We start from the raw sequence: 23,563 nt of genomic DNA, 5'->3' as shown, positions 1-23,563 counted from the left end.
TAAAAGTGATCAATTTCATTGTGTTTTCTTTCTTTCTTTTCTTATTGTGTTTTCAAAAAACAGTATTTTAGTATTTTCATGTCACAATGAATTATTTTCCATGCTTTCTACTTTGGATTTATTTTTTGTGGTACTGGACATTGAATTGAGGGGCATTCTACCTCTGAGCTACACCCCCACCCGATTTTTATTCTTTATTTGGAAGCAGGGTCTTATTAAGTTGCAGAGGGCCTAAGTAGCTGAAGGTGGTCATGAACCCACAATCCTCCTGTCTCAGCCTCCAAAGTACTGGAATTACAAGCAGTCACCACCATGCCCAGCTTCCTATTTTAGATTTAATTTGCTCTTCATTTTTCTAACTTCCTGAGACAAATATTAGATCATCAATTTTCCTTTTCATCTTTTTTATTAAAACTACTTAAAAGCTATAAATCTTCTATGCACAGATTAAATTGTCTTCTACTTTTGACATCAAATTTTTGTTATCACCTGCTAAAACTATTTTCTAATATCCATTATAATCTTAATGTATTGCAAATATTAAATTCCTCTTATTCTCTATTGATAGAAGTTTTCATCTTTTGTTATTATAAACAATGTGGCAGTGGATAACATATAAATGTTAATTCATATGCGTGTAAATTTATCTATAGAGTAAATTTCTACAAGTAAAATTACTAGGTCAAAAGTTAAATGCATTAGTAATTCTGAAAGATATTGTTGTATTATCTTGATGAAGATTCTGCCAATTTATATTTCCACTAACAATTTTTGAGAACAGCCCTCATGAGATTTGTGTGTGTGTGTGTGGGGGGGGTACTGGGGATGAAACCTAGGGGCTTTCTACCTACAAGCTATACTCCAAGGCCTATTTTATATTTTATTTGAAAACAGTGTCTCACTAGGTTGCTGAGAGACTCACTAAGTAGCTGAAGCTAGTTTCGAACCTGTGCGATCCTCCATCTCAGCCTCCCAAGTACAGGAATTAGAAGCGTGCGCTACCACATCCAACATAAAAAGATTTTAAAACTGGAGAACAGGCCAGGTGTGGTGGCACACGCTTGTAATCTCAGCATTCAGGAGGCGGAGACTGGAGGATTGCTGTTCACGGACAGCCTCAGCTACTTAGTGAGGCCCTTCACAACTCAGTGAGACCCTGTTTCAAAAAATAAGATACAAAATATAGGACCGGGGGTGTAGCTCAGAGTTACAATGCCCCTGGGTTCCATCCCCAGTACTGCAAACAAAACAAAACAAAACAAAACTGGAGAGTGATAAAAGTCATGGCAGATCTCATTCAGTAGACAAATGCTTTGAAATGCTTTCATTTCTGGCCCATATTCTTACATTCTTGGGGATCCATCCATGAATTCTCCTAGTTCTTCTTTTTTTTTGGTGGTACTAGGGGTGGAACCTACCTCTGGGCTATACTCCCAGACCTTTTTTTTTTAATATTTTATTTGGAAACAGGGTCTCACTAAGTAGCTGAGGCTGGCCTTGAACCCGTGCGAGCCTCCTGTCTCAGCCTCCCAAGCGCAGGGATTACCAGCGTGCGCCACCACACCTGCTTCTCTGCTTCTCCTAGTTCTTTTTAAGACTATTGCTGCTGTGTGTTTCGGTACACATTTGTAATCTCTCTACTTGAGAGGTTGAGACTAAAGGATTTGCAGGTTGGTAACCAGCCTCAGCAATTTAGCAAGGCTCTCAGGAACTCAATGAGATACTATTTTCATATAAAAAAATACGATTGGTGATGTAGCTCAGAGGTAGAATAACCATGTGTTTGATCCCGAGGATCACCAAAACAAAACAAAAAAGACTATAGATATCATGTGTTTTCATTTCAACATAAATCTCCCCCTGTCTGGGTACTGAGGATAATTAACCACTAAGCTACATCTCTAGCCCCTTTTAAAAGTTTTCCATTTTGAGACAGGGTCTTGCTAAATTGTCCAGGATGGCCTCAAACTTTCCATATTCCTGTCTCAGCCTCCAGCGGAGCTGAAATTATGGGTATGTACCACTGTGATTGCTTTAACATCAATCTTAATTTAGTAAAAACATTCTGAATCATAAAGATAAACATCTTGTAATTAAGTACTGCAATGTGGTTCTGACACCTGTCATTTTGGTACAAAGCAGACTAACTTTAAAAGTAAAAGGCCAAATGCCACATTAAAGAGTCAGAGAGGTTACCAGGGGTTATTTAAGAGCAAAGCCTATTCTTTCACCTCTTTAAGTTTGAGACTGAGCTGTAACTCCCTGTGACTTTTATTATCCACCAAAATAAAAGAAAGACTTTCTGATTCTTGTAATAAACAGAGTGGTTCACAGGTAATGATTATAAATTTTTGACAAAGAAATCTAAGAGTCATTATTGGACTTACTAGGGAAAAACTAAAAGCAGAGAGATGTTGGAAGAGAGTCAGCATGGAAAATGGGAAGATGGTGATTTTCTCAATTTTTATAGCTTTTCACTTGAGAATTGTTCCCAGTGCCATGCAGGGAGGCTAAGACTTACACAGAAACATGTATAAGTTCTACTGGCTGAAGAATCAGAGAGAGAGTAGGGTGACTACTGCAACTGGAAAATAAGGAATTCTGAAAGGAGTAAGGTGAGAGTCAGAGCCATACATTGAGTATAAGCCCTTCTCAAATCTCTGGACGACCCTTGAACCACACATGTATGGGGCAGAATCCAAGCAGTATAAAGCCCTGCAGTTTTTAGCTAGCATGGTTCTGTGCACAGAAAATCTCACTGATTCTTTCTTTCCTTAAAAAAACATACCTCAGCCGGGCATGGTGGCGCACGCTTGTAAATCCCCACGCTTGGGAGGCAGAGACAGGAGGACCGCGCAGGTTCGAAGCCAGCCGCACGTGCTGGCTTAGGAGACCCTGTTTCCAAATAAAAATGTAAAAATAGGTCTGGGAGTGTAGCCCGGAGGTAGAAGGGCTTCCAGGAACCCCAGTACCACCAAAAAACAAAACAAAACAAAACAAAAAAAAACATACCTCAGCATCATAAAGGCAATATACAAGAGGCCCACAGCCAACATTGTGTGTGTGTGTGCGTGCGTGCGTGTGTGTGTATTTGTGCGCACGCGCGCGCACGTGTGTGTGTGTGTGTGTGTGTGTGTGTGTGTGTTTCTTTGTAGTACTGGGGATGGAACCCAGGGACATTCTACCTCCAAGCTACACAAACAGCCCTATTTTTTTTTATTCTTTATTTTGAAACAGAGTCTCTCTAAGTAGCTGAGGCTGGTTAAGAACCCGGATCCTCCTTTCTCAAGCCTCCCAAATGCTGGGATTACAAGCATGGGCCACCATGCCCAGCTTAACATCATATTAAATGGGGAAAAACTACAAGAGTTCCCCTTAAAAACAGGAACAATACAAGGTTCCACTATCACCACTCCTTTTCAAAATAGTACTTGAGACTCTAGCCAGAGTAATAAGGCAAGTGAAAGAAATCAAAGGAGTACAAATAGGAAAAGAAGAAATAAAACTATCTCTATTTGCAGATGACATATTATACCTAGAAGACCCAATAAACTAAAACAAAGGCTTTTAGAACTGATCAAAAAATTCAACAAAGCGTCTGGATACAAAATCAATCTTAAAAAAAACAGAAGCTTTTCTGTATGACAACCACAAATCCACTGAAAAAGATAGCCAGTAAATATTTCCACTCACAACATCCTCCAAGCAATAAAATATTCAGGAATAAACCTAACCAAGGAAGTAAAAGACCTCTACAAGGAAATATAACATAGATAATAAAATTAATGTGGATAGGCAGAATAAATATCAAATTGACCTTTCTTTCAAAAGTGATCTACAGAATTAATGCAATACCCATTAAATTACCAAAGTGATTCTACACAGACATAGAAAAATCAGTCCTTAAATTCATTTGGAACAACAAAAAACCCAGATTAGCCAAAGTAGTTCTCAGCAATAAGAATCATGCAGGAGGCATCACAATACCTGACTTCAAACTATACTACATAGCCATAGAAATAAAAACAGCATGGTATTAGCACAAAAATAGACACATAGACCAATGGAGCAGAATAGAAAACTCAGAAACAAATCTACACACTTACAGCCAGTTGATTTCTGACAAAGGGGCCAAAAACACACACTGGAAAAAAAGATAGCCTCCTTAATAAATGGTGTTGTCAAAACTGGTTAATCACATGCAAGAAAAATGGAAATAAAACTCATTTTCTCATACTGCACACACAGGAGTCAATTCAAGATGGATCAAAGGCCTGGAAATTAGACCTGCTGTGCTTGTTGAAAAGTGCACAGGACCAATACCCCAACACACAGGCACAGCTACAAACTTCCTCAATAAGACCCCAAAGGCACAAGAAATTAAAATGAGGATCAGCCAGGCATGGTGGTGCATACTTGTAATCCCAGCATTTGGGAGGCTGAGATAAGAGGATCGCAGTTCACAGACAGTCTCAGCTACTTAGTGAGCCCCTTTGCAACTCAGTAAGACCCTGTTTCAAAGAATAAAAAAATAGGACTGGGGGTATAGCTCGGAGGTAGAATGAGTTCCATCCCCAGTACTGCAAAAACTGTGCAGCAAAGGAAAGTATCAAGAATGTCAATAGTGGGCCACCAGAATGGGAAAAGATTTTTGCCAGCTACTTCTCTGATATTCAACTAACATCTAGAATATACAGATAACTCAAGAAACTCACCGCCAAAAGAAAAATAAAAAAATGAGTAAGTAAACTAAACAGATACTTCACAAAAGAAATATGAATGGCATGAAATAAATGTATGAAAAAAAGCTCAACATCATTAGCAATCAGAAAGATGCAAATCAAAACCACCCTGAGATTTTACCTAACTTCAATTTGAATGGCAATCATTAAAAACACAAACAACAAGTGCTAGTGAGGATGTGAAGAAGTAGGAACTCTAATATACTGTTGGTGGGATTGCAAATTAGTGCAACCACTTAGGAAACACTGTGTGGAGGATGCTCAGAAAAATGGGAATGGACCTACCATATGATCCAGCAATACCACTCCTGGGTATCTACTCAAAAGAATGGAAACCTACCAGAGTAATGAATGCATATCTATATTTATGGTGGCAAAATTCACAATTGCCAAACTGGAACCAGCCGAGATGCCCATCAACAGATGAATAGATTACAAAACTATAGGATATGTACACAATGGAACTCTACTCAGTCATAAAAAAAAAAAAAAATTTGTTATTTGCAGGGAAATGGATGAAACTGGAGAACATTATGCTGAGATTGGTCAATCACAAAAAGTGAACAGTAGAATGTTCTCCCTAAAATGCAGAAGCTAGAGAGAAAACAGGACAGAGAAGGGACTCCAAAGAAGAAACCTTAGATGAATGAAGGCAACCTAACTGAGGGAGATGAGAGGGGGGAGAGGAAAGCACCTCAGTAGATAAGATACACAAATACAAACTCACCAAAGTCAGTCGCTATTCGGAGCAGGAAAGGAGGGGAGCAGGAGGGAATAGGGCAGGGACAGGAAGAGGCCTCCATGAGTGCTGTGCGCACGTGTGCCCTTCACCAAGATGTATGATGACGCTGGGCAGGTGGCGCATGCTTGTAATCCCTGCGCTAGGGAGGCTGAGAAGTTCAAAGCCAGCCCCAGCTACTGAGTGAGGCTCTCAGCAAATTAGTGAGACCCTGTTTCCAAATAAAATATAAAAGTAGGTCTAGGAGTATAGCCTGGAGGTAGAACGCCCCTGGGTTCCACCCCCAGTAACACACACACACACACACACACACACACACACACACACACACACACACACACAATGTATGATTACAATGCACCAATAAAATAAATATATTTTTAAAACCTCAAAATTAAAACCTCAAAAGTAGATTTCACTTTTAAGTGAATGGCAGCCGGAATTATTGAGTTTTTACTTTTAGACAATTTAGTGCTGTTTGACAGTTTTTTTTTTTTTTTTTTTTGTGGTACTGGGGATGGAACTCAGGGGCATTCTACCTCTGAGCTATACCCCCAGCCTGATTTTTTTATTCTTTATTTTAAAACAGGGTCTCACTGAGTTGCAGAGGGCCTCACTAAGTAGCTGAGGCTGTCCGCAAACTGAGATCCTCCTGTCTCAGCCTTCTGAATGCTGGAATTACAAGCGTGCACCACCATGCCTGGCTTTTGACAGAGTTTTGCAGTATATGTAGCACTTTTTTAAACTATTCACATACTAAAGAGGACAGGATTCTCTAGCTTCTCCTTAAAGTGTAAAAATAAATATACCCACAACAAATGTTGCAAATCTGCCAAGTGCAGTATCCTAGCACCTTCCCACTAAGAACCCATGTCAGAGCCAGTCATCATCCACTGTTCACTCAGCACAGGTATTGCTGGGGCCAGGGGTGGGCTTAGAAACAGGGCCAAGAAGATGATTCTCTAGGGGCTGTAGGGAAAAGTTGAACGAAGACTGCCTGAAATTTTAAATAGTTTTTCCTCTTGTTTTTGTGTTTCATGGAAGTGTGCGGTCTTGATTTTCTGGGCTACCCAGCTTCTGCCTGGGCATGAAACCAACCCAGAAAGGAGAGCAACATTGAGAGCACCAGAGCTTCAGTCATTAAGTAAAACTTATGGTGAAACTATTCCTATTTTGGATATTATATGACTTTATTTATTTATTTATTTATTCATTGTTTCAGAAATTGAACCCAGGAGCATTTTACCTCTGTGCTACATCCCCAGTCCCCAGTTTTTTTTTTTTTTTTTTTTTTTTTTTTTTTGGATGTTGGGGATTGAACCTAGGAGCATTCTAACTCCATTACACCCCCAGCCTTATTTTTTTATTTTGAAATAGGATCTCAGTAAATTGAGGAGGGCCTCACTAAGTAGCTGAGACTGGCTGTGAACCTACGATTCTTCCTATTTCAGCCTCCCAAGTGCTGGGATTAGAAGCATTTGCCACCATGTCTGTTTTCCCCAGCTCTTTTAATCCATCCATCCATTTGTCCATCCTTCCTTCTTTTTCTTTTTTGTAGTACTGGGGATAGAACCCAGGGGCATTCTATCTCTGAGCTATACCCCCAGCCTTATTTTTCCTTTATTTTGAAACAAGGCCTTAATGGGTTGCAAAGAGCCCTACTAAATAGCTGAGGCTGGCCACGAACTCAGGTCCTCTTGTTTCAGCCTCCCAAGTACAGGGATTACAAGGGTGCAACACCACGCCAGCTTTTATTTATTTATTTTTTTAAGCAACATCTCAGTTGCTGGGCTGGCCCTAAACTTTTGATCCTCCTGTCTTATTCTCCCAAGTACTGGGATTACAGACATGCGCCACCACACCCAGCTACATTTCTTTCTTTCTTTTTTTTTTTAAGTTTATTCTTAAATTTACAACAGATTTGAAGACAACACTTCATTCTAGCTATAGGTGGCAAAAGGAGAGAATCCAACTGTTTAAATAGGAATGGAATCAAGGGTCACCATCATCTCAGGTACACAGGATAGATTACTTTTTTGCCAGATATCTTAATTCCACCTGTGGCCAGGGGGCCCTTCCCCGCGGCCTCGGCTTTCAGCTCCTCCAGCTTCTTCTGCTCCTCCTTTTGCTTTTGCTTGAAAGCCTTATCTTCCTCATCCCTCTCCTCGGCCTGTGTCTTGGGCTGTGTCAGGGGCTTCTTCTTGCCACCTTTGTGGCTGGACATGGCAACACATCCCTAGACCTGCCCCCAGCTACATTTCTTGATTGTTAAAATCTAACTCCACGCCAGGTGTGGTGGCACAAGCTTGTAATCCCAGCATTTGGGACGCTGAGACAGGAGGGTCGTGGTTCAAAAACAGCCTCAGCTACTACTAACTGAGGCCATTAGCAACTCAGTGAGACCCTGTTTCAAATAAAGAATAAAAAATAGGGATGGGTGTAGCTCAGAGGTAGAATGCCCCTGGGTTCCATCTCTAATACCCCCCACCCCAATCTAACTCCATTTAAACTGGGCTTTCAATTACTTAGATACAAATATTTAGGTTGACTTTTAAGGTGCATCAAAATCAGAACTCAATTTCTCAACTTACTTCTACAACTTCCCTTTAGGCATGTTATATTACTGTTATGCTTTAGGTAAGTGTCTTCCAAGGATCCCCGTGTTAAAGGCTTGGTCTCCATCCTCTGGCACCAGTGGGAGGAGCTGGAGCCTCTAAGAGATGGGGCCTAGATGAGGTCTTTGGTTCACTGGGGCTGTTCCCCCTAGAGAAGACTGTGGGACTCTGGCCCCTTCCTTTTGCTCCCTGGCTGTGAGGAGGGGAGTGTTCTTTGCTCTACCACACGGTCTCCATCTTTGCCATCTAGTACCCTGACCAAAGACCTAAAAGCAATGGTTGTTCCCAATCGTGGACTAGCACCTCTAAAACCATGAGCCAAAATAAATCTCTTCTCGATGTAAGTTTATTATCTCATGCATTTGTTATAGTGACAAAAATCTAGCATAATCACAGACTACTTACTGTTTCCTACACATGTGCTAAACTTCCATAGCTCCATGTTTGTTCATATAGTTACCACTGCACAAAATACCCTCCCATCTACTCTTCCCTAAATCCAACCCATCATCCTTTAAAACCCAGCTCAAGTAAATCATACCTGAAGTTTTCTTTGGTCTAAGAATAACATAAGCCCAATGGTTAGCACTGAACAGGTACTCTTTATAAGAGAGACATGTTGAATCACATCAGATAGTACTTGTAGTATGTATTTTATTGCCCAAGATTAATTTAGTTTGTTAATATAAAATCAAGTCTAAGCAACATTAAGAATAAACTAACATGCACCAATAAAAAATTTAAAAAAAGAAGAAGCTAACACACAATAGGGCCAAAGGAGATCCTGGTTAGTATTTAAAATATCCTTATTAGGAGAAAATTGACGTTAAAAATAAGGCTGAATTCAGCAGAAATTTAGGTTTACCAACTTAAGCACATGATGAGACTGATAAAGTATCACTTTAAATGCCGGGTAAGCATGGGAATAAGGCTTGGATGAAGAACCTGCCCTACCAAACTCCCAGAATAGCATGGATATTCTCTTGACTAAGACGCAGGCAGAGGGCACACCGAATGCTCACTCTCAAGAGCAATCTACTTCTATTACTGATTGTTTGGTTACCATGGGCTTAAACTATTATAACCATTAATCCCCTAATACGGCAAAGGATCAAATGCACTGAATACTAGTCCTCTTAGAATCAAGTAAGAGGAGTTCTTGTGGAATTTGAATACATAAATTCATATATATCAGAAACAAACCTTTGCAATATGAATAACCACCCAAGTGAGTACTGGCTCCTTGTTTATGAGAGACAAAAATTCTTATTATCAGTAATCTAGAATGTGCTCTTAGGTCGAGTATTCTACCAAAATCCATAAACTCCAATAAGAGCAGTAGATGAAAGTACAATAAAAAATAGATGTAAAATAATGCTTAGCAGATAGCACTCCCTATATTAGTTTTTGTTTGTTTGTTTGTTTGTTTGTTTTTTGGTGGTACTGGGGTTGGAATCCAGGGGCCTTCTACCTCTGGGTTACACTCCCAGACCTATTTTATATTTTATTTGGAAACGGTCTCTTAAGCCAGCCTCAGCTGACTTCGAACCTGTGTGATCCTCCTGTCTCAGCCTCCCAAGCGCAGGGATTACAAGTGTGCACGCCTGGCTGGTACTCCCTATATTAGAGCTAGAACATTTGAATTTTTAAACCACAAGACTCCAAAATGTGAGCCAACAAACAACATGACTAAACCCCACAATTCAATTATGTCAACTATGTATAATGACTAAGCACTGAGGGAGATTCTGAGATAAACAGTTTCTGCTTTCAGAAGGCTAATAATCTAGCAGAAGGAGGGAAAAGCTAGCAGCCAGAATACAAGTGCTGTATCAGGAGACTAGAGAGCTGCCCTGGGAGTTTAAATGAAGGAATGTGCATGTTCATATATGGCACATGATGCATGTTCATATATGGCACATGATGCATGTTCATATATGGCACATGATGCATGGAGGGGTATCACTTGAGTCTGGCCCAAAGGAGCAAGTAAGATTAAAGCTTTTTCGTCTTTAGCTAAATAACATGTGCAGTTTTCAAAAGTCAAAGTATACTGCACAGTAGACAATGAAATTTAATAGCCACATAACCATGTAACTATCACGATCTCTAGCTTATCTCACTTAAACTTATCACCGACTTTCTACAGACGGATGTGGTGGCACATGCCTGTAATCCCAGTACTTGGGTGGCTGAGACAGGAGGATCATAGGCTGGAAGTCAGCCTCAGTTACTCAATGTGGCTCTCAGCAACTTACTGAGAACCTATTTCCAAATAAAAAAGTAGGGCTATAGCCCAGAGGTAGAAGGCCCTTGGGTTCCACTACCAGGATTTCTGAGAGAGACAGAGAAAAAGGAAGAGATGGGGGGGGGGGAGAGAGGGAGACAGAGAGGGAGAAAAAGGGAGAGAGAGAAAAAAAAAGGAAAGAAGGAAGGAAAAGGAGAGATGGAGGAAGAGAGAAAAAACATTACTATGAAAGATAAGGATCTGGCTATCCTACATCATTTTCTTCTCTCCTTCATGTCCATCCTCCTCCTCTCTAGACAGTTAAAATTTCCTTCTTGGCACCAACTCTATCCTTTGTAACCATGTCCATGATTATACTAATTTATGTTCTATTTAGTTCTTATGTACCTGTATAGTATGTGTTATACCCATCATTGTATATCCAATGTATAAGTCAATGCCTGGTCTGCAGTGGGAGCTCAGGTTTGCGAAGCTGAATTAAGTGGACAGTAGTCTGTCAGGGTAAATCTTTATGAGGTGCCATCTGGAGATAGCTATCAATACCATGGGCAGTTAACTGACACTGTCAGAGTGAGTATGACAAGAATAATTCAGAAATCCAGAAACTATGTGTTACAAAATACAGACTTATGAACAAGAACAGACACTGTTAAATTTAACAGAGAATATCTTCCAGCATTAAATTTTTAGAAGTTTTACTTTGAGCCATTATCCTGAGGTAAGCTTCTCAGGCCTAATCCTCAATGTACCACAGAATAATAGTTACAGCTCTCCCTGGAACCATTAGAAAGGTTAAAAAAAAAAAAAAGACAGTTATCTGAAAATACATTTCAGGAACTCAGGTTTTTATATTTTTACCTCAGATACTTTTACCTATTTTAATTCAGAGGATAAACTAAGGCAGGAATCCCAAAGACCGGACAGGTAGAAAACCTATAGTCATGTTAGTAAATAATTTTGAGAGTTAAGACATTTTAACACCTACTCCACTGCTTCCCTTCAAATCCAGGGAGAGCCCAGCCCCCTTACCCTTCAGCCTGCTCCTTGCAACAATCAAAGCCACAGCAAACCAAGAAGCCACATGAGGACATAAACAATGTGAAAGCATTACATAGAGCTGTAATTTAGTTATTATCATTATTTTGTGTGTGGTGCTGAAGGTTGAGCCCAAGGGCATTTTCTACCACAGAGCTATGATGCCAGCCCTATTTTACTTTTCTTTATTTGGAAACAGAGCTTTGCTAAGATGCTAAGGGCCTCGCTAAGTTAGAGAGATTAAGGCATAAATTTTGATGTTATATGAAAGAGTTATAGAAGTAAAAATACATTTAAAAACTAAAAGCCAGTAAGACTTCTCAGCATCCAGTCACATGAGCCAATCCCTTACAATGGATCTTTCTCTTTATATCTCTCTATATCCTAGCAGTTCTGTTTCTAGGGAGAACTCTATTACAATACATTATGTTACTACAACTACTTTAGCTATTCATTTATCTTTACTCTATCAAGTGAGTTTTAGAATCATTTTGTCAAGTTTCCTCAAAAACCATACCGAGGCCAGGCGTGGTGGCGCACGCTTGTAATGCCCGCGCTTGGGAGGCAGAGACAGGAGGATCATGCAGGTTCGAAGCCAGCCTCGCTGGCTTAAGAGACCCTGTTTCCAAATAAAAATATATATTAAAAAATAGGTCTGGGAGTGTATAGAAGGATTTCCAGGAATCCTAGTACCACCAAAAAAACATACTGAAAGACAGGTGTGGTGGCGCACGCTTGTAATCCCAGCATTCGGGAGACTGAGACCAGTGCATTGTGCTTCGCGGCCAACCTCAGCTACTTAGTGAGGGCCCTCCGCAACTTAGTGAGACCCTGTTTCAAAATAAAGAATAAAAAATAGGGCAGGGGGTATAGCTCAGAGGTTGAATGCCCCTGGGTTCCATCCCCTGACCCACAAAACAAACAAAAAAACTACACTGAATTTCTGAGTGGAATTACATTAAATTTACAGATTTTTTTTTTTGAAGAACCATCATCTTTATTACTTTGAGTCTTCCCCTGTATAAACACAATATATCTTTCAAGGTGTTCTCATCTTTTATGTTTTTACATTTTAAATAATTTACAATGAAATATTTATAAATGTAATGATTTGGAGTTTGAAACTTGCCTTCAAAATAATCCAGTGGGATCTCAGAAATAACACAGAGAAACTACACTGACCATAAGTTGATAACTACTGAAGAGGAGTGATGGGCCAACAAGATTTTATTGATTGGTTTAAAATTTTCTGTAAGGCTGAGATAGGAGGATCACAGGTTGCGGCCATCCTCAGCTGCTTAGTGAGGTCCTCTGCAACTTAGACCTGTTTCAAAATAAAGGGCTGGAGATGTAGCTTGGAGGAAGAATGCCCCTGGGTTCAATCCCCAATACCGGGGGGGGGGGGGGGAATCTGTAAAAATCTATTTTGGAGGAATAACTTATTTTTAAAATCAGAGCCCCTAAAGCTATTATTTTGATTTTTAATTTTTCAAATATTGGTGAGTCAAGGTAATAGCAGAAGGGAAAACCAAGATGATATACTTATCATTAATACATATACTTTGGGGCATAAAATTACTAAATGTTATACTGTATTAGTAATTTCTCTCATAAATATGTTTTCCTCTCATCTCTTTTGACAATTACTCTCACTATGCAGGTGTAATTCTAATAATACTCTTCAAACTAATGTAGGTATGTATGTGCCCAGCAGGAGAACTGCTTAATCATGGGGTCTGTGTACCTCTCCCTTAATGGATAGAGTCAAATAGTTCTCAAAGTGGTCATATCGGATTACAATCTCGTTAGCAGTCTATAAGAGATCATTTTTTCCTACCTGTATGTCAAAGTCATCATTTTTGATTTTTGAAAATCTTATTAGTTTGAACTGGAGTATCACTTCATTTGTTCATTTAAAAACCCTAGCTGGGCATGGTGGCACACACCGCAATATCAGGATTTGGGAGGCTGAGACAGAAGGATTGCAGGTTGGAGGGTAGCCTGAGCAACACAGTGCAATTCTCAGCAACCTATGAGACCTAGTTTCAAAATAAAAGCTGGGTGTGGTGGTGCACGCTTGTAATCCTAGCACTTGGGAGGCTGAGACAGGAGGATCGCAGAGGTTCTAGGCCAGCCTCAGCTACTTAGTGAGGCTCTCAGCAACTTAGTGAGACCCTGTTTCCAAATAAAAAGTATAAAATAGGTCTGGGAGTATACAGCCTGGAGGTAGAAAAGCCCCTGGGTTCCACCCCCAGTACCATAAATAAATAAATAAATAAATAAATAAATAAATAATAAAAAAAAGGCTGGGCTTGGTGGCACACACTTGTAATCCCAGCAATCGGGAGGCTGACGGGAGGATTACAGTTTGCGGACAGCCTCAGTTACTTAGTGAGACCCTCTGCAACTTAGTGAGACCCTGTTTCAAAATAAGGAATAAAAAATAGGGCAGGGAGTATACTTCGGAGGTTGAATGCCCCTGGGTTCCATCCCCAGACCCAGAAGAATAAATAAATAAAATAAAATAATAAAATAAAATTAAAAAGGCCTGGGGGTGTAGCTCAGAGGTAGAATACCTCTAGGCTCAATCCACAAAGCAAAACAACCCTGAAGCAAATATATCAAAACGTTAATATTTGTACCTTCCTGCTAGTAAGCATATTTGTCTTTAACAAATTAAATGTTCCTTTTCTAAATTAACTTCCATTGAAAATAAGCTATTGCTTCAAATCCCTAATTGTTCTAATTTAGTATATGTACTGCTGAAGTTAGCACCAAAGTCCTTAATTGAATGCCTTCTCCAAAGCAACCAATCCTCTATAGTCAAATTAGACATGAACGCAATACCTCAGCTTATATAGTAATCTATTACCCTACACTAAATGTTAGAATTTTGCTCAAGATTTTACAAATGAAAACACAAGCTACTTCTGTACAAAGGAATTACCATCTCTAACTCACTGTCCTCATTTGAAGTGAAGCAGATATTTATATTAAGGTCAGGGTTACTTTTGTTTTTATCCCTGTAAATACTCTATCCCTGCAATTAAAATCTAATCATGCTTAACTTTGCCATAAACTACTTAACACCAGTGTACTGTGTCTTCTACTTAATAGTAATTAACTATCTTCTGGTTAACAGAAATACAAAGGGGAGAAGGGGAAGAAAAATTTCTTTATTCTCAAGTGTTTCCCACAATTGAGCCTTAGTTCCTCTTTTAAGACCAGCTTACTTTTCACAAAGCTCAATAATGTAATTATATGCATATTAATAAAAAACATTTCCATAGTTAAGCAATATATAATAATGAGACAGAATAAATGAGAAAAGGCATCTTTTAAAGTAGTAAATAGCTGAGATATATGGGTAATGCTGATTTACTAATACTGGATTTAATAATCCATACATACTTTATGTATATTGTAATAGTTACACTTTCCATTTGTAAGGTATGTTGTAGTTTAAAATACTTTTTACCAGCATAACATTTGGTGCTCACAACACTGCATTCACTGAGGTTGGTACAACCTATGTCTATCAAAGCACGTAAAATAAGCTATAGCATGCTTGTGCCTTTATTTTGTTTGTTTGTTTTTACTAAGCATCAATGCAGAAATCTAGAAACTAAAAAACATCCTACTGCACATTCTTTTAACCTAAATATTGTTTTACTATTTTAAAAAAGAGCAAAAAATTTAAGAACTCATTAACACAGTATAAAGGAAGTCACTGTAGGAAAAATGCCATTTTTGCTCAGAGATTTCCAGGTACTTGTCATGTGAGTCCCATTTTGTTTGTTCTAATGAAGTAAAGAATAGGTAGTGGAACTTATTTTATAGCTTTGAGGAGCAAAGAAATATATTATGAAAATACAAGATGCTCTAGCTACCAGTTAATGTTGAATAAATCGTGCCAGCTGTCATAATTCCCTAGTGAGTTATTTTCTTTTTTTTTTTTTTTTGGCACTAGGGATTAAATCCAGGGGCATTCTACCTCTAAGTCATACTCCAGCCTATTTTTTAATTTGTTTCAAAACAGGGGCTCACTAAGTTGCAGAGGACTACACTGAGTTGCTGAGGTGGGCTGTGAAGCTGAGATCCTCCTCCTCACCTCCCATGTACTGGGATTACAGGCGTGCTCCACTATGCCTGGCTTCCCTAGTGAATTCCGATGGTAAGGGTGTGCTGTAGTACCGGCAACCTCGGCACATCTTGTAGCTCTCAGTTAGCACTAAAATATACTACATAAGGAGAGGGCAGTCATTGCCCTCTATGAAAAGTAGCCAGAAAGATGACACACAGTACTTAAATACACAGAAACTTGTTATAGATTGTTATTATGAATTGTTAAGGTTTTTAAAAGTGTGTGTGTGTGTGTGTGTGTGTGTGTGTGTGTGTGTGTGTGTGTGTGTGTAGAGTTTTTTCAGTATTGGAGATTGAACCCAGGGCCCTATGCATGCTAGGCAAACATTATACCACTGAGCTGTACCCTCAGACCCAAACCTGTTGTATTTTCAACTTAAAATTTCTCTTAGAATCATGTTTGATTTAATATCTCCACTTCCAAATTTATTTTAATTTGACCTAAATGTCCTTTAAGCAGTACTAGTGTTCTAGGACTTATATTTTAGCTCTTTTACTAACTGTATTATTTCTTTTAAAATGGAGAAATTAAAATACATAATATATTTCAGCTGGTCATGGTGGCACAAGCTTGTAATCCCAGTACTTGAGAGGCTGAGACAGGAGGATTGCATGTTTGAGGATAGCCTCAGCTACTTAGTGAGATTCTCTACAACTTAGTGAGACCCTGTTTCAAAAATAAAGAATAGGCCGGGCGTGGTGGCACACACTTATAATCCCCATGCTTGGGAGGTGGAGACAGAAGGATCTTGCAGGTTCGAAGACAGCCTCACTGGCTTAAGAGACCCTGTTACCAAATAAAAATATAAAAAAACCAGGTGTCTGGGAGTGTAGCCCAGAGGTAGAAGGGTTTCCAGGAACCACAGTACCAGGAAAAAAGGAAAGAATAAAAAATAGGGTTGGGGTGTATCTCGGAAGCAGAATGCCCCTGGGTTCAAACCCCAGTAGCACATAATAAAAAAAGATACATGATATAGTTCAAAAGGTATTTATTTGATCAAAGCTAAACAAAATGAAACAATTACTTTTTTTTTTTTTTTTTTGCGGGTCTGGGGATGGAACCCAGGGACATTTGACCTCCGAGCTACACCCCCTGCCCTATTTTTTATTCTTTATTTTTGAAACCCTGTCTCACTGAGTTGCAGAGGGCCTAAGTAGCTGAGGCTGTCCACGAACTGTGATCCTCCGGTCTCAGCCTCCCAAATGATGGGATTACAAGCGTGTGCCATCACGCCCGGCTCAATTACTTCTTGACTCACATGTCATACTCCTTTTTTATTAGACTAAAAAAAAAAAACTAGCAATAGTACTAACATACTATCTAAACCATTGCCAGTAAGTGGTCATATCAACTAAATTCTCTAACAATGAGAGCTGATGATTTATATTTTTAAAGTCAGTTAAGGTTATTAAAAAATAACCCAAGCTGGGTGTGGTGGCACAGGCTTGTAATCCCAGCATTTGAGAGGCTGAGATAGGAGAATCATGGTTCAAGGACAGCCTCAGCTACTTAGTGAGGCCCTTTGCAACTCAGTGAGACCCTGTTTCAAAATAAAGAATAAAAATAGGGCTGAGGGTGCAGCTTGAAGGTAGAATGACCCTGGGTTCCATCCCCAGTACTGCAAATAATGATAATGATAAAAAAATCCATAAATAGTTTTTGTTTTGTTTTGTTTTTGGGTGATACTGGGGTTTCTGGAAACCCTTCTACCTCTAGCCTACACTCCCAGACCTATTTTATATTTTATTTGGAAAGAGGGTCTCAGTAAGTTGCTGAGAGCCTCACTAAGTAGCTGAGGCTGGTTTCGAACCTGTGTGATCCTCCTGTCCCAGCCTCCCAAGCTCTGAGATTACAAGTGTGTGCCACCATGCCCGGCTCATAAATAGTTTTAAAAACCTGCCTGTAGGTGAAAATAAGTAAGTCAACATCAAGCAAAACTATTGCTTTTCATTCAACTTTATGATTTCCAAACAACCTTTTTCTATCTTTTTGGGCATCTGTTCCCTACTTTAGGCAGTCAATGAAATTATTTTTCTTGCCATTAAAAGAGAAAAGGGAACTGGATGTGGTGGTGTACACCTGTACTCCCACTCCCATTACTGGGGAGGCTAAGATAGGAGAATCAAAGGTTTGAGGACAGCCTCAGCAATGTAGCAAGACTCTCGGCAACCTAGTGAGACCCTGCTTCGAATAAGCAAAAAAGGGCTGGGGAAGCAGGGTGTGGTGGCGCATGGTTGTAATCTCACTGCTTAGGAGGCTGAGACAGGAGGATCACACAGGTTCGAAGCCAGCCTCAGCTACTGAGTGAGGCTCTCAGCAACTTAGTGAGACCCTGTTTCTAAATAAAATATAAAATGAGTCTGGGAGCATAGCCCAGAGGTAGAAAGCCCCTGGGTTCAATCTCCAGTACTGCAAAGAAGTGTGTATGTGGGGGGTGTAGTTCAGAGGCAGAATGTCCCTAGGCTCAATCACCAATATTAAAAAAAAAAAGAGAGAGATGATGAGTGAGTGAATGAGTGAGAGAGAAATTTAACCACAGTTATTCACATAAAATTTACACATATATGTATATACATACCTGATTTCTAATGCTGCACATTAAAACTCTTATTCTAATTAGAAGCATCTCATCACTGTTTAATACTTTAAAAATATAACCAAATAGAAAGGCTAAACTAAAACCAGTCTTTTTTTCAACGGTGCCTTGATAGACTACAAATAGTACACAAGAGTCAGGCTGTGGAGGAGAGCCTAGTCCTGAGATTTGCTGGGAACACGCCCTATGTTCATCTCCACACGCTCTTCTAAACCTCAGTCCTATCTTGACACCAGACACCTCTGTTCTCTCTTGCCCTTTCATCTGCTCTCTTCCCTATGGGAACACATGTCCTGTTCTTTCCCTAACACTGACCAGACAATAATCCCTCTAATAAATTCCTGGGAAGAAAAGGAAAGAATACCTCCTTATCTGTCCCAGCAAGACTCCTAGGTTATGTACATATATGTACATCTATAAATAATAAGGTACAGGGACTTCCGGGAAGATGGCAACCGAGAAAAGCAGCATTTACGAGTCCTGCTAAAACTCCATCTCTATTGCCACAAAATCAGCGCTTTTCATAGCCAGAAAACACTAGCAACAAAGAAATAAAAAAATGTAAACACAAGGGACAGAGAAAACAAGAATAGAACAACCAGAGACCAGAAAAGAAATCAAGCCCGCAAAGGCGGCAGCAGAGCTGCACCGGCACCATCTTCCCTCACAGCATCAGGCTCCAGAGAGAAAAGGTAAACAAGGAGCTGAAGTGAGCAGCTGCAGATCATTCGAGTGTAATTCAGCAGTTCTTTCAGTGCAAAGAATGCCTAAATCTCCCAGTGGCCAAGCTCATCACGCCTTCCAGGGACTCAGAACAGAGCTCAAAACCAGAAAAGAAATACACCAGCCTCACGGCCAAGGGTGTGGCAGCAGCGCCATATTGCCAGCGGCAACAGTGAGTTCACCGCACCCTGCGACAGCTCCTGATCAGCGCGCACAATTACCATGAGTAAAACTGTGGCCCCTAAAGGAGAAATCCCTGTACTGCACTCCCAGGGACTTGCGTAGCTTTGATAATCTCCTCCTTGGGTCTGAGATTTTGCAGTCCAACCCAGTGAAGGAGTAGAGGTGGCAGAGATACCAAAGCCTACTCGCAGTGCACTGTGGGAAAATGCCCAGCCCGGCACCCCCACGGTCTCGCGCAGCCTCGATTAACTCCCTGGGTCTGAGACTTTGCGATACAACCCAGTAAAGGAGTACTGGTGGCTGAGATTACCACAGACTCGAGATACAGAGCACCCTAAGTGAAGTCGTAGTGACCCAGGGAAGGCACAAAATTCTGAAATCATGGGAAAGAGGAACAACAATAGAGCAATGAATGCCCACAACCCCATATTATCAGCACCTGATAACACAGAAATTCAGAGATCTCCAGAAGATCAAATCAGGAATATAACTGTAGAAATAATACAGGAACTTCAAAAAGAATTCAGAGAGAGTCTAAAAGAAATAAAGGATGTGATCATTGAGGTAAAGGCCTCAATTCAAAGTATAAACAGACGATTAGACCACATGGAGAATAGAATCTCGTGCCTAGATGATCACTCCAAAAACGAACGCATAATTTATAACTTAGGAAAAAAAATCTGACAGCAGGAATCTGACATTGAAGAAATATGGGCCCATTTTAAAAGAGCTAACCTAAGAATAATCGGAATAGAGGAGGGAAAAGAAGGTGAAACCAAAGGGATCAATAATCTCTTCAAAGAAATGATAGCAGAAAATTTTCCAAACATAGAACAAGAGGTCAATACACAGGTCCAGGAAACCTACAGAACTCCCTTTAGACAGATGACAGAAGAGGTTCCCACGCCACATAATTGTCAAAATGACCAATGTGGAAGCCAAGCACAGAATCTTAAAGGCAACAAAAACAAAAGGCCAAGTGACATTCAGAGGCAAACCAATTAGAATCACTCCAGACTTCCCAAACCAAGTCATGAGAGCCAGAAGGGCTTGGAGTAACATATTCCAAACTCTGAAAGAAAACAACTTCCAGCCAAAAATTTCCTACCCGGCAAAACTTTCTATCAAATTAGATGGGAAAATAAGAAGCTTCCATGACAAACAGAAACTGAAGGAATTTATGTGTTCAAAACCAGAGCTAGAGAAAATACTCAAAGAGATTAACTACAAAGAAGAAATAGTTGTAATACACACCAGAACCAGAGAAACAAGATTTTCCATCCAGTAGACAACTAAGATTGGTTATCTTTGGAGATCATTATGTTAGTATTTTACCTATTTCTAAATTGTACTGTTTGCTTTTATTGTTGCTAATTTTTAGGATTTCTATTTGAAATATTAATATTCCTTCAGATATAGCATTTGGAAATATTTTATCCTATTCTATCATTAACTATTTTTTTTTTTTTTTTGGTGGTAGTGGGGTTCCTGGAAACCATTCTACCTCTGGTTACACTCCCAGACCAATTTTTATACTTTTTATTTGGAAACAGGTTCTCTTAAGCCAGTATGTTATTTGAGTAGTTTCTTTCCTCTTGTCTTGAGGATCTTTTATTGGTCTTTACGGTCTTCCTTGGGACCAATTTCCTCATATTTGTAAGTTAGTTGCCAAGGGTTGAAGTCTCTGATAGGGAGAGTAAATCTAAATGGCCTATTAAGTGACCAACTCTATATAGGACTTATCAGTACCATGCTTTGATATAAATACCTTCAACATTTATATGAAACTTCCCCCTCCCACCAAAAAAATCTATATTATTATTATTATTATTATTATTATTATTATTATTATTATTTTGGTGGTACTGGGGTTCCTGGAAGCCCTTCTACCTCCAGGCTACACTCCCAGACCTACTTTTACATTTTTATTTGGAAACAGGGTCTCCTAAGCCAGCACTCGCGGCTGGCTTCGAACCTGCACAATCCTCCTGTCTCTGCCTCCCAAGCGTGGGGATTACAAGCGTGCGCCACCACACCCGGCTAAAAAATATATATATTAAAAAAAAAAAAAAAAAAACTCAGCCTGGTGTGATAAAACACACTTGTAATCCCTGCACTTGGGAGGCACAGACAGGAGGATCGCACAGGTTCAAAGCCAGCCTCAGCTACATAGTAAAGCTTTCAACAACTTAGTGAGACCCTGTTTCCAAATAAAATATAAAATAGGTCTGGGAGTATAGTCTGAGGTAGAAGGCCCCTTGGTTTCACCACCAGTACCACAAAAAAAAAAAAAAAAAAAAAAAAAACTCAGCAGGTGTGATGGCACATGCTTGTAATCCCAGTGTTTGGGAGTCTGAGACAAAAAGATCGTGGGTTCAAGGCCAGCCCCATCAACTTAAGAGAGATCTTTTTTAACATCTTAGACAAAACCTATTTCAAAATAAAAAAATAAAAAAGGGCTAGGGGTGTAAATAAAAGGCAGAATGCCCCTGGGTTTATTTCCCTAGTATCAAAAAATTCTCAAGAAGCCAAGACAGAATAGATATTCAATAAATGTTTTGGTTGTTATTTATGCAAATAACATAGGCATACTAAAACATAAAAATGTGCTAGTATAAGTCATATTTGTTTGTCCTTTAAGTTACTTTTTGTCAAGAGTGTCAGGAAATCAAATGTTCATGGGGCCTTTAGAACAATATTTTTAGAGATCTGTATCACTCAGTGAAAATAATTACTTGAAATGATATTTTCATATGAAATTTCAGTAGAACGATTTTCATTCCCTGTAAATACAAACCATGCCAACTATTTCCACTGTCTGATTAAAAATTAAATATTAAAACATTCACACTGTCCTGAGGTCACACTGTTGGATACATACTGAGTACTCATACAGAACTCTTACCTGTAATGGACATGTGTGACTGTTGGCTTCCTGTATCCAAGGATCCAAGTTTGAATATCTATAGGCTCAGCTTTGGGATAGGCTATGGTTGTGTCTATTATCCACTGAAGGCCTTTTGATTTGTTCTCTGATAACAACAACAAAAAAGATTAAGGTTGGATCTGTTTTTACACATAACACAATAACACAATAGAGATTACTTGAGTAGTGTAAAGCAAGCACATCAATATTCTTTTACTTTAAATAACAGAATAAACTTTGGTGCTATTGTTTATAATGTACTTAGAATTAAATAAAGAATTCTTACTGCTTTATAAGATGGATGAACTTCAAAACACATTAAGAGAGCACTATTTTTTACTATGGTAGTAAATACTTGATGCTCCACCAATGTTCAGCACATTATTCACTATCAACAGTTTATTCATATTTTATCACTCCTATGAAAAATTGGCCTATAAAAAGGTAAGAAGCTAAAGTATTATATCAAAAAAAGAGAAGCAGATTTCAATACAAGTGTATTAGAAATCAGTGACATATTACTTTTGCTTTTTGTATGTTAAAAACCAGCCTTAAATTCTTTAGAGATTTTAGAACATTCTGAAGGGGAGGGAGGATCTTTAAGAAAGAAAATAAAAAGCTAAAAAATTTACTTAAGCTGTGTGTGGTGGCACATGCTTGTAATTCCAGTACTTAAGAGGCTGAGACACATATTGCAGGTTTGAGGCCACCCTCAGAAATTTAGTGAGGCCCTCTGCAACTTAGTGAGACTCTGTTTCAAAATAAAAAGAATAAAATAGGACTGAGGGTATAGCTTGGAGGTAGAATGGCCCTGGGGTTCAATCCCTAGTACTACACACACACACACACACACACACACACACACACACACACTTAAAAACAACATACTGGCCAGGCATGGTGGCATATGCCTCTAATTTTAGTATTCGGAAGGCTAAGATATGAGGACTGCAGGTTCCATGCTAACCGTGGCAACTTAGAAAGACTCTATTTCCAAATAAAATAAATTAATAAATAAAACTGGCCTGGGGTGTGTAGCTCTGAGATAGAACGCCCTTGGCTTCAACCCCCAGTCCATCTCCCCCTACAAAATAACTTAAAGCAAACAGAATCGTTTATGTAAAGTAATACATTTTAACAAACTACTGGTGATACACATTCTGAATGTTTAGAGATGAAGTATATTGATTATTTGGGGATGCATTTAAAACACAAGCTAAAATGAACTAAAATGGAAAGAAGGGTAGAGAAAAACATGATAAAGCAAACGCAGTAAAATGTTAATATAACCTACTGGTCAGCTTATGAAGAGCCACTGTAAAATTCTTTCAAATTTCTATCTGAAGAAAATTTTTTGTGACTTTTTTAAATTGGTGCATTGTTATCATACATCTTAATGGGGTACAAGAATGGTAGAGACATACGTGCACATATCATTCATTTAGCTCTTCCCCAATTACCACCCTATATATAAAGGGAAAAAAGACACCAGAGTTCTGTTTAATACCTGTTATTCATATAATAAACATACAAAGATACTAATCCTTTTAAAGCTTAATTGGACAGAACTTAATTTTGATATGTGTGCATGGGTCACATATTAAAACAAACA

At 39.1% G+C, this 23,563-nt stretch overlaps 2 protein-coding genes across 2 annotated transcripts in view; both read right to left on the bottom strand.

The window, feature by feature from the left end:
* LPGAT1 (lysophosphatidylglycerol acyltransferase 1) overlaps positions 1-23,563 on the bottom strand; it is a gene marked incomplete at its 3' end in the record, with an annotated part of 85,844 nt that overhangs the window by 7,401 nt on the left and 54,880 nt on the right. Inside the window, exon 5 of the mRNA XM_080698961.1 lies at positions 21,931-22,057. Coding sequence (XP_080555087.1) covers positions 21,931-22,057 — 127 coding nt within the window. The remainder of the gene's footprint in view (positions 1-21,930; positions 22,058-23,563) is intronic.
* Positions 7,487-7,705, bottom strand: LOC308265553 (translation machinery-associated protein 7-like; the record flags this gene model as incomplete). Its single annotated transcript, XM_080699340.1, has 1 exon — positions 7,487-7,705. One exon carries the CDS (start codon positions 7,703-7,705, stop codon positions 7,487-7,489), a length of 219 nt encoding a protein of 72 aa, XP_080555466.1.

This window comes from Muscardinus avellanarius (genome assembly GCF_963383645.1).
Source record: "Muscardinus avellanarius genome assembly, chromosome: 7".
In the NCBI taxonomy this organism is placed as follows: Eukaryota; Metazoa; Chordata; class Mammalia; order Rodentia; family Gliridae; genus Muscardinus; species Muscardinus avellanarius.
This window is presented reverse-complemented; position numbering and strand designations above follow the sequence as displayed.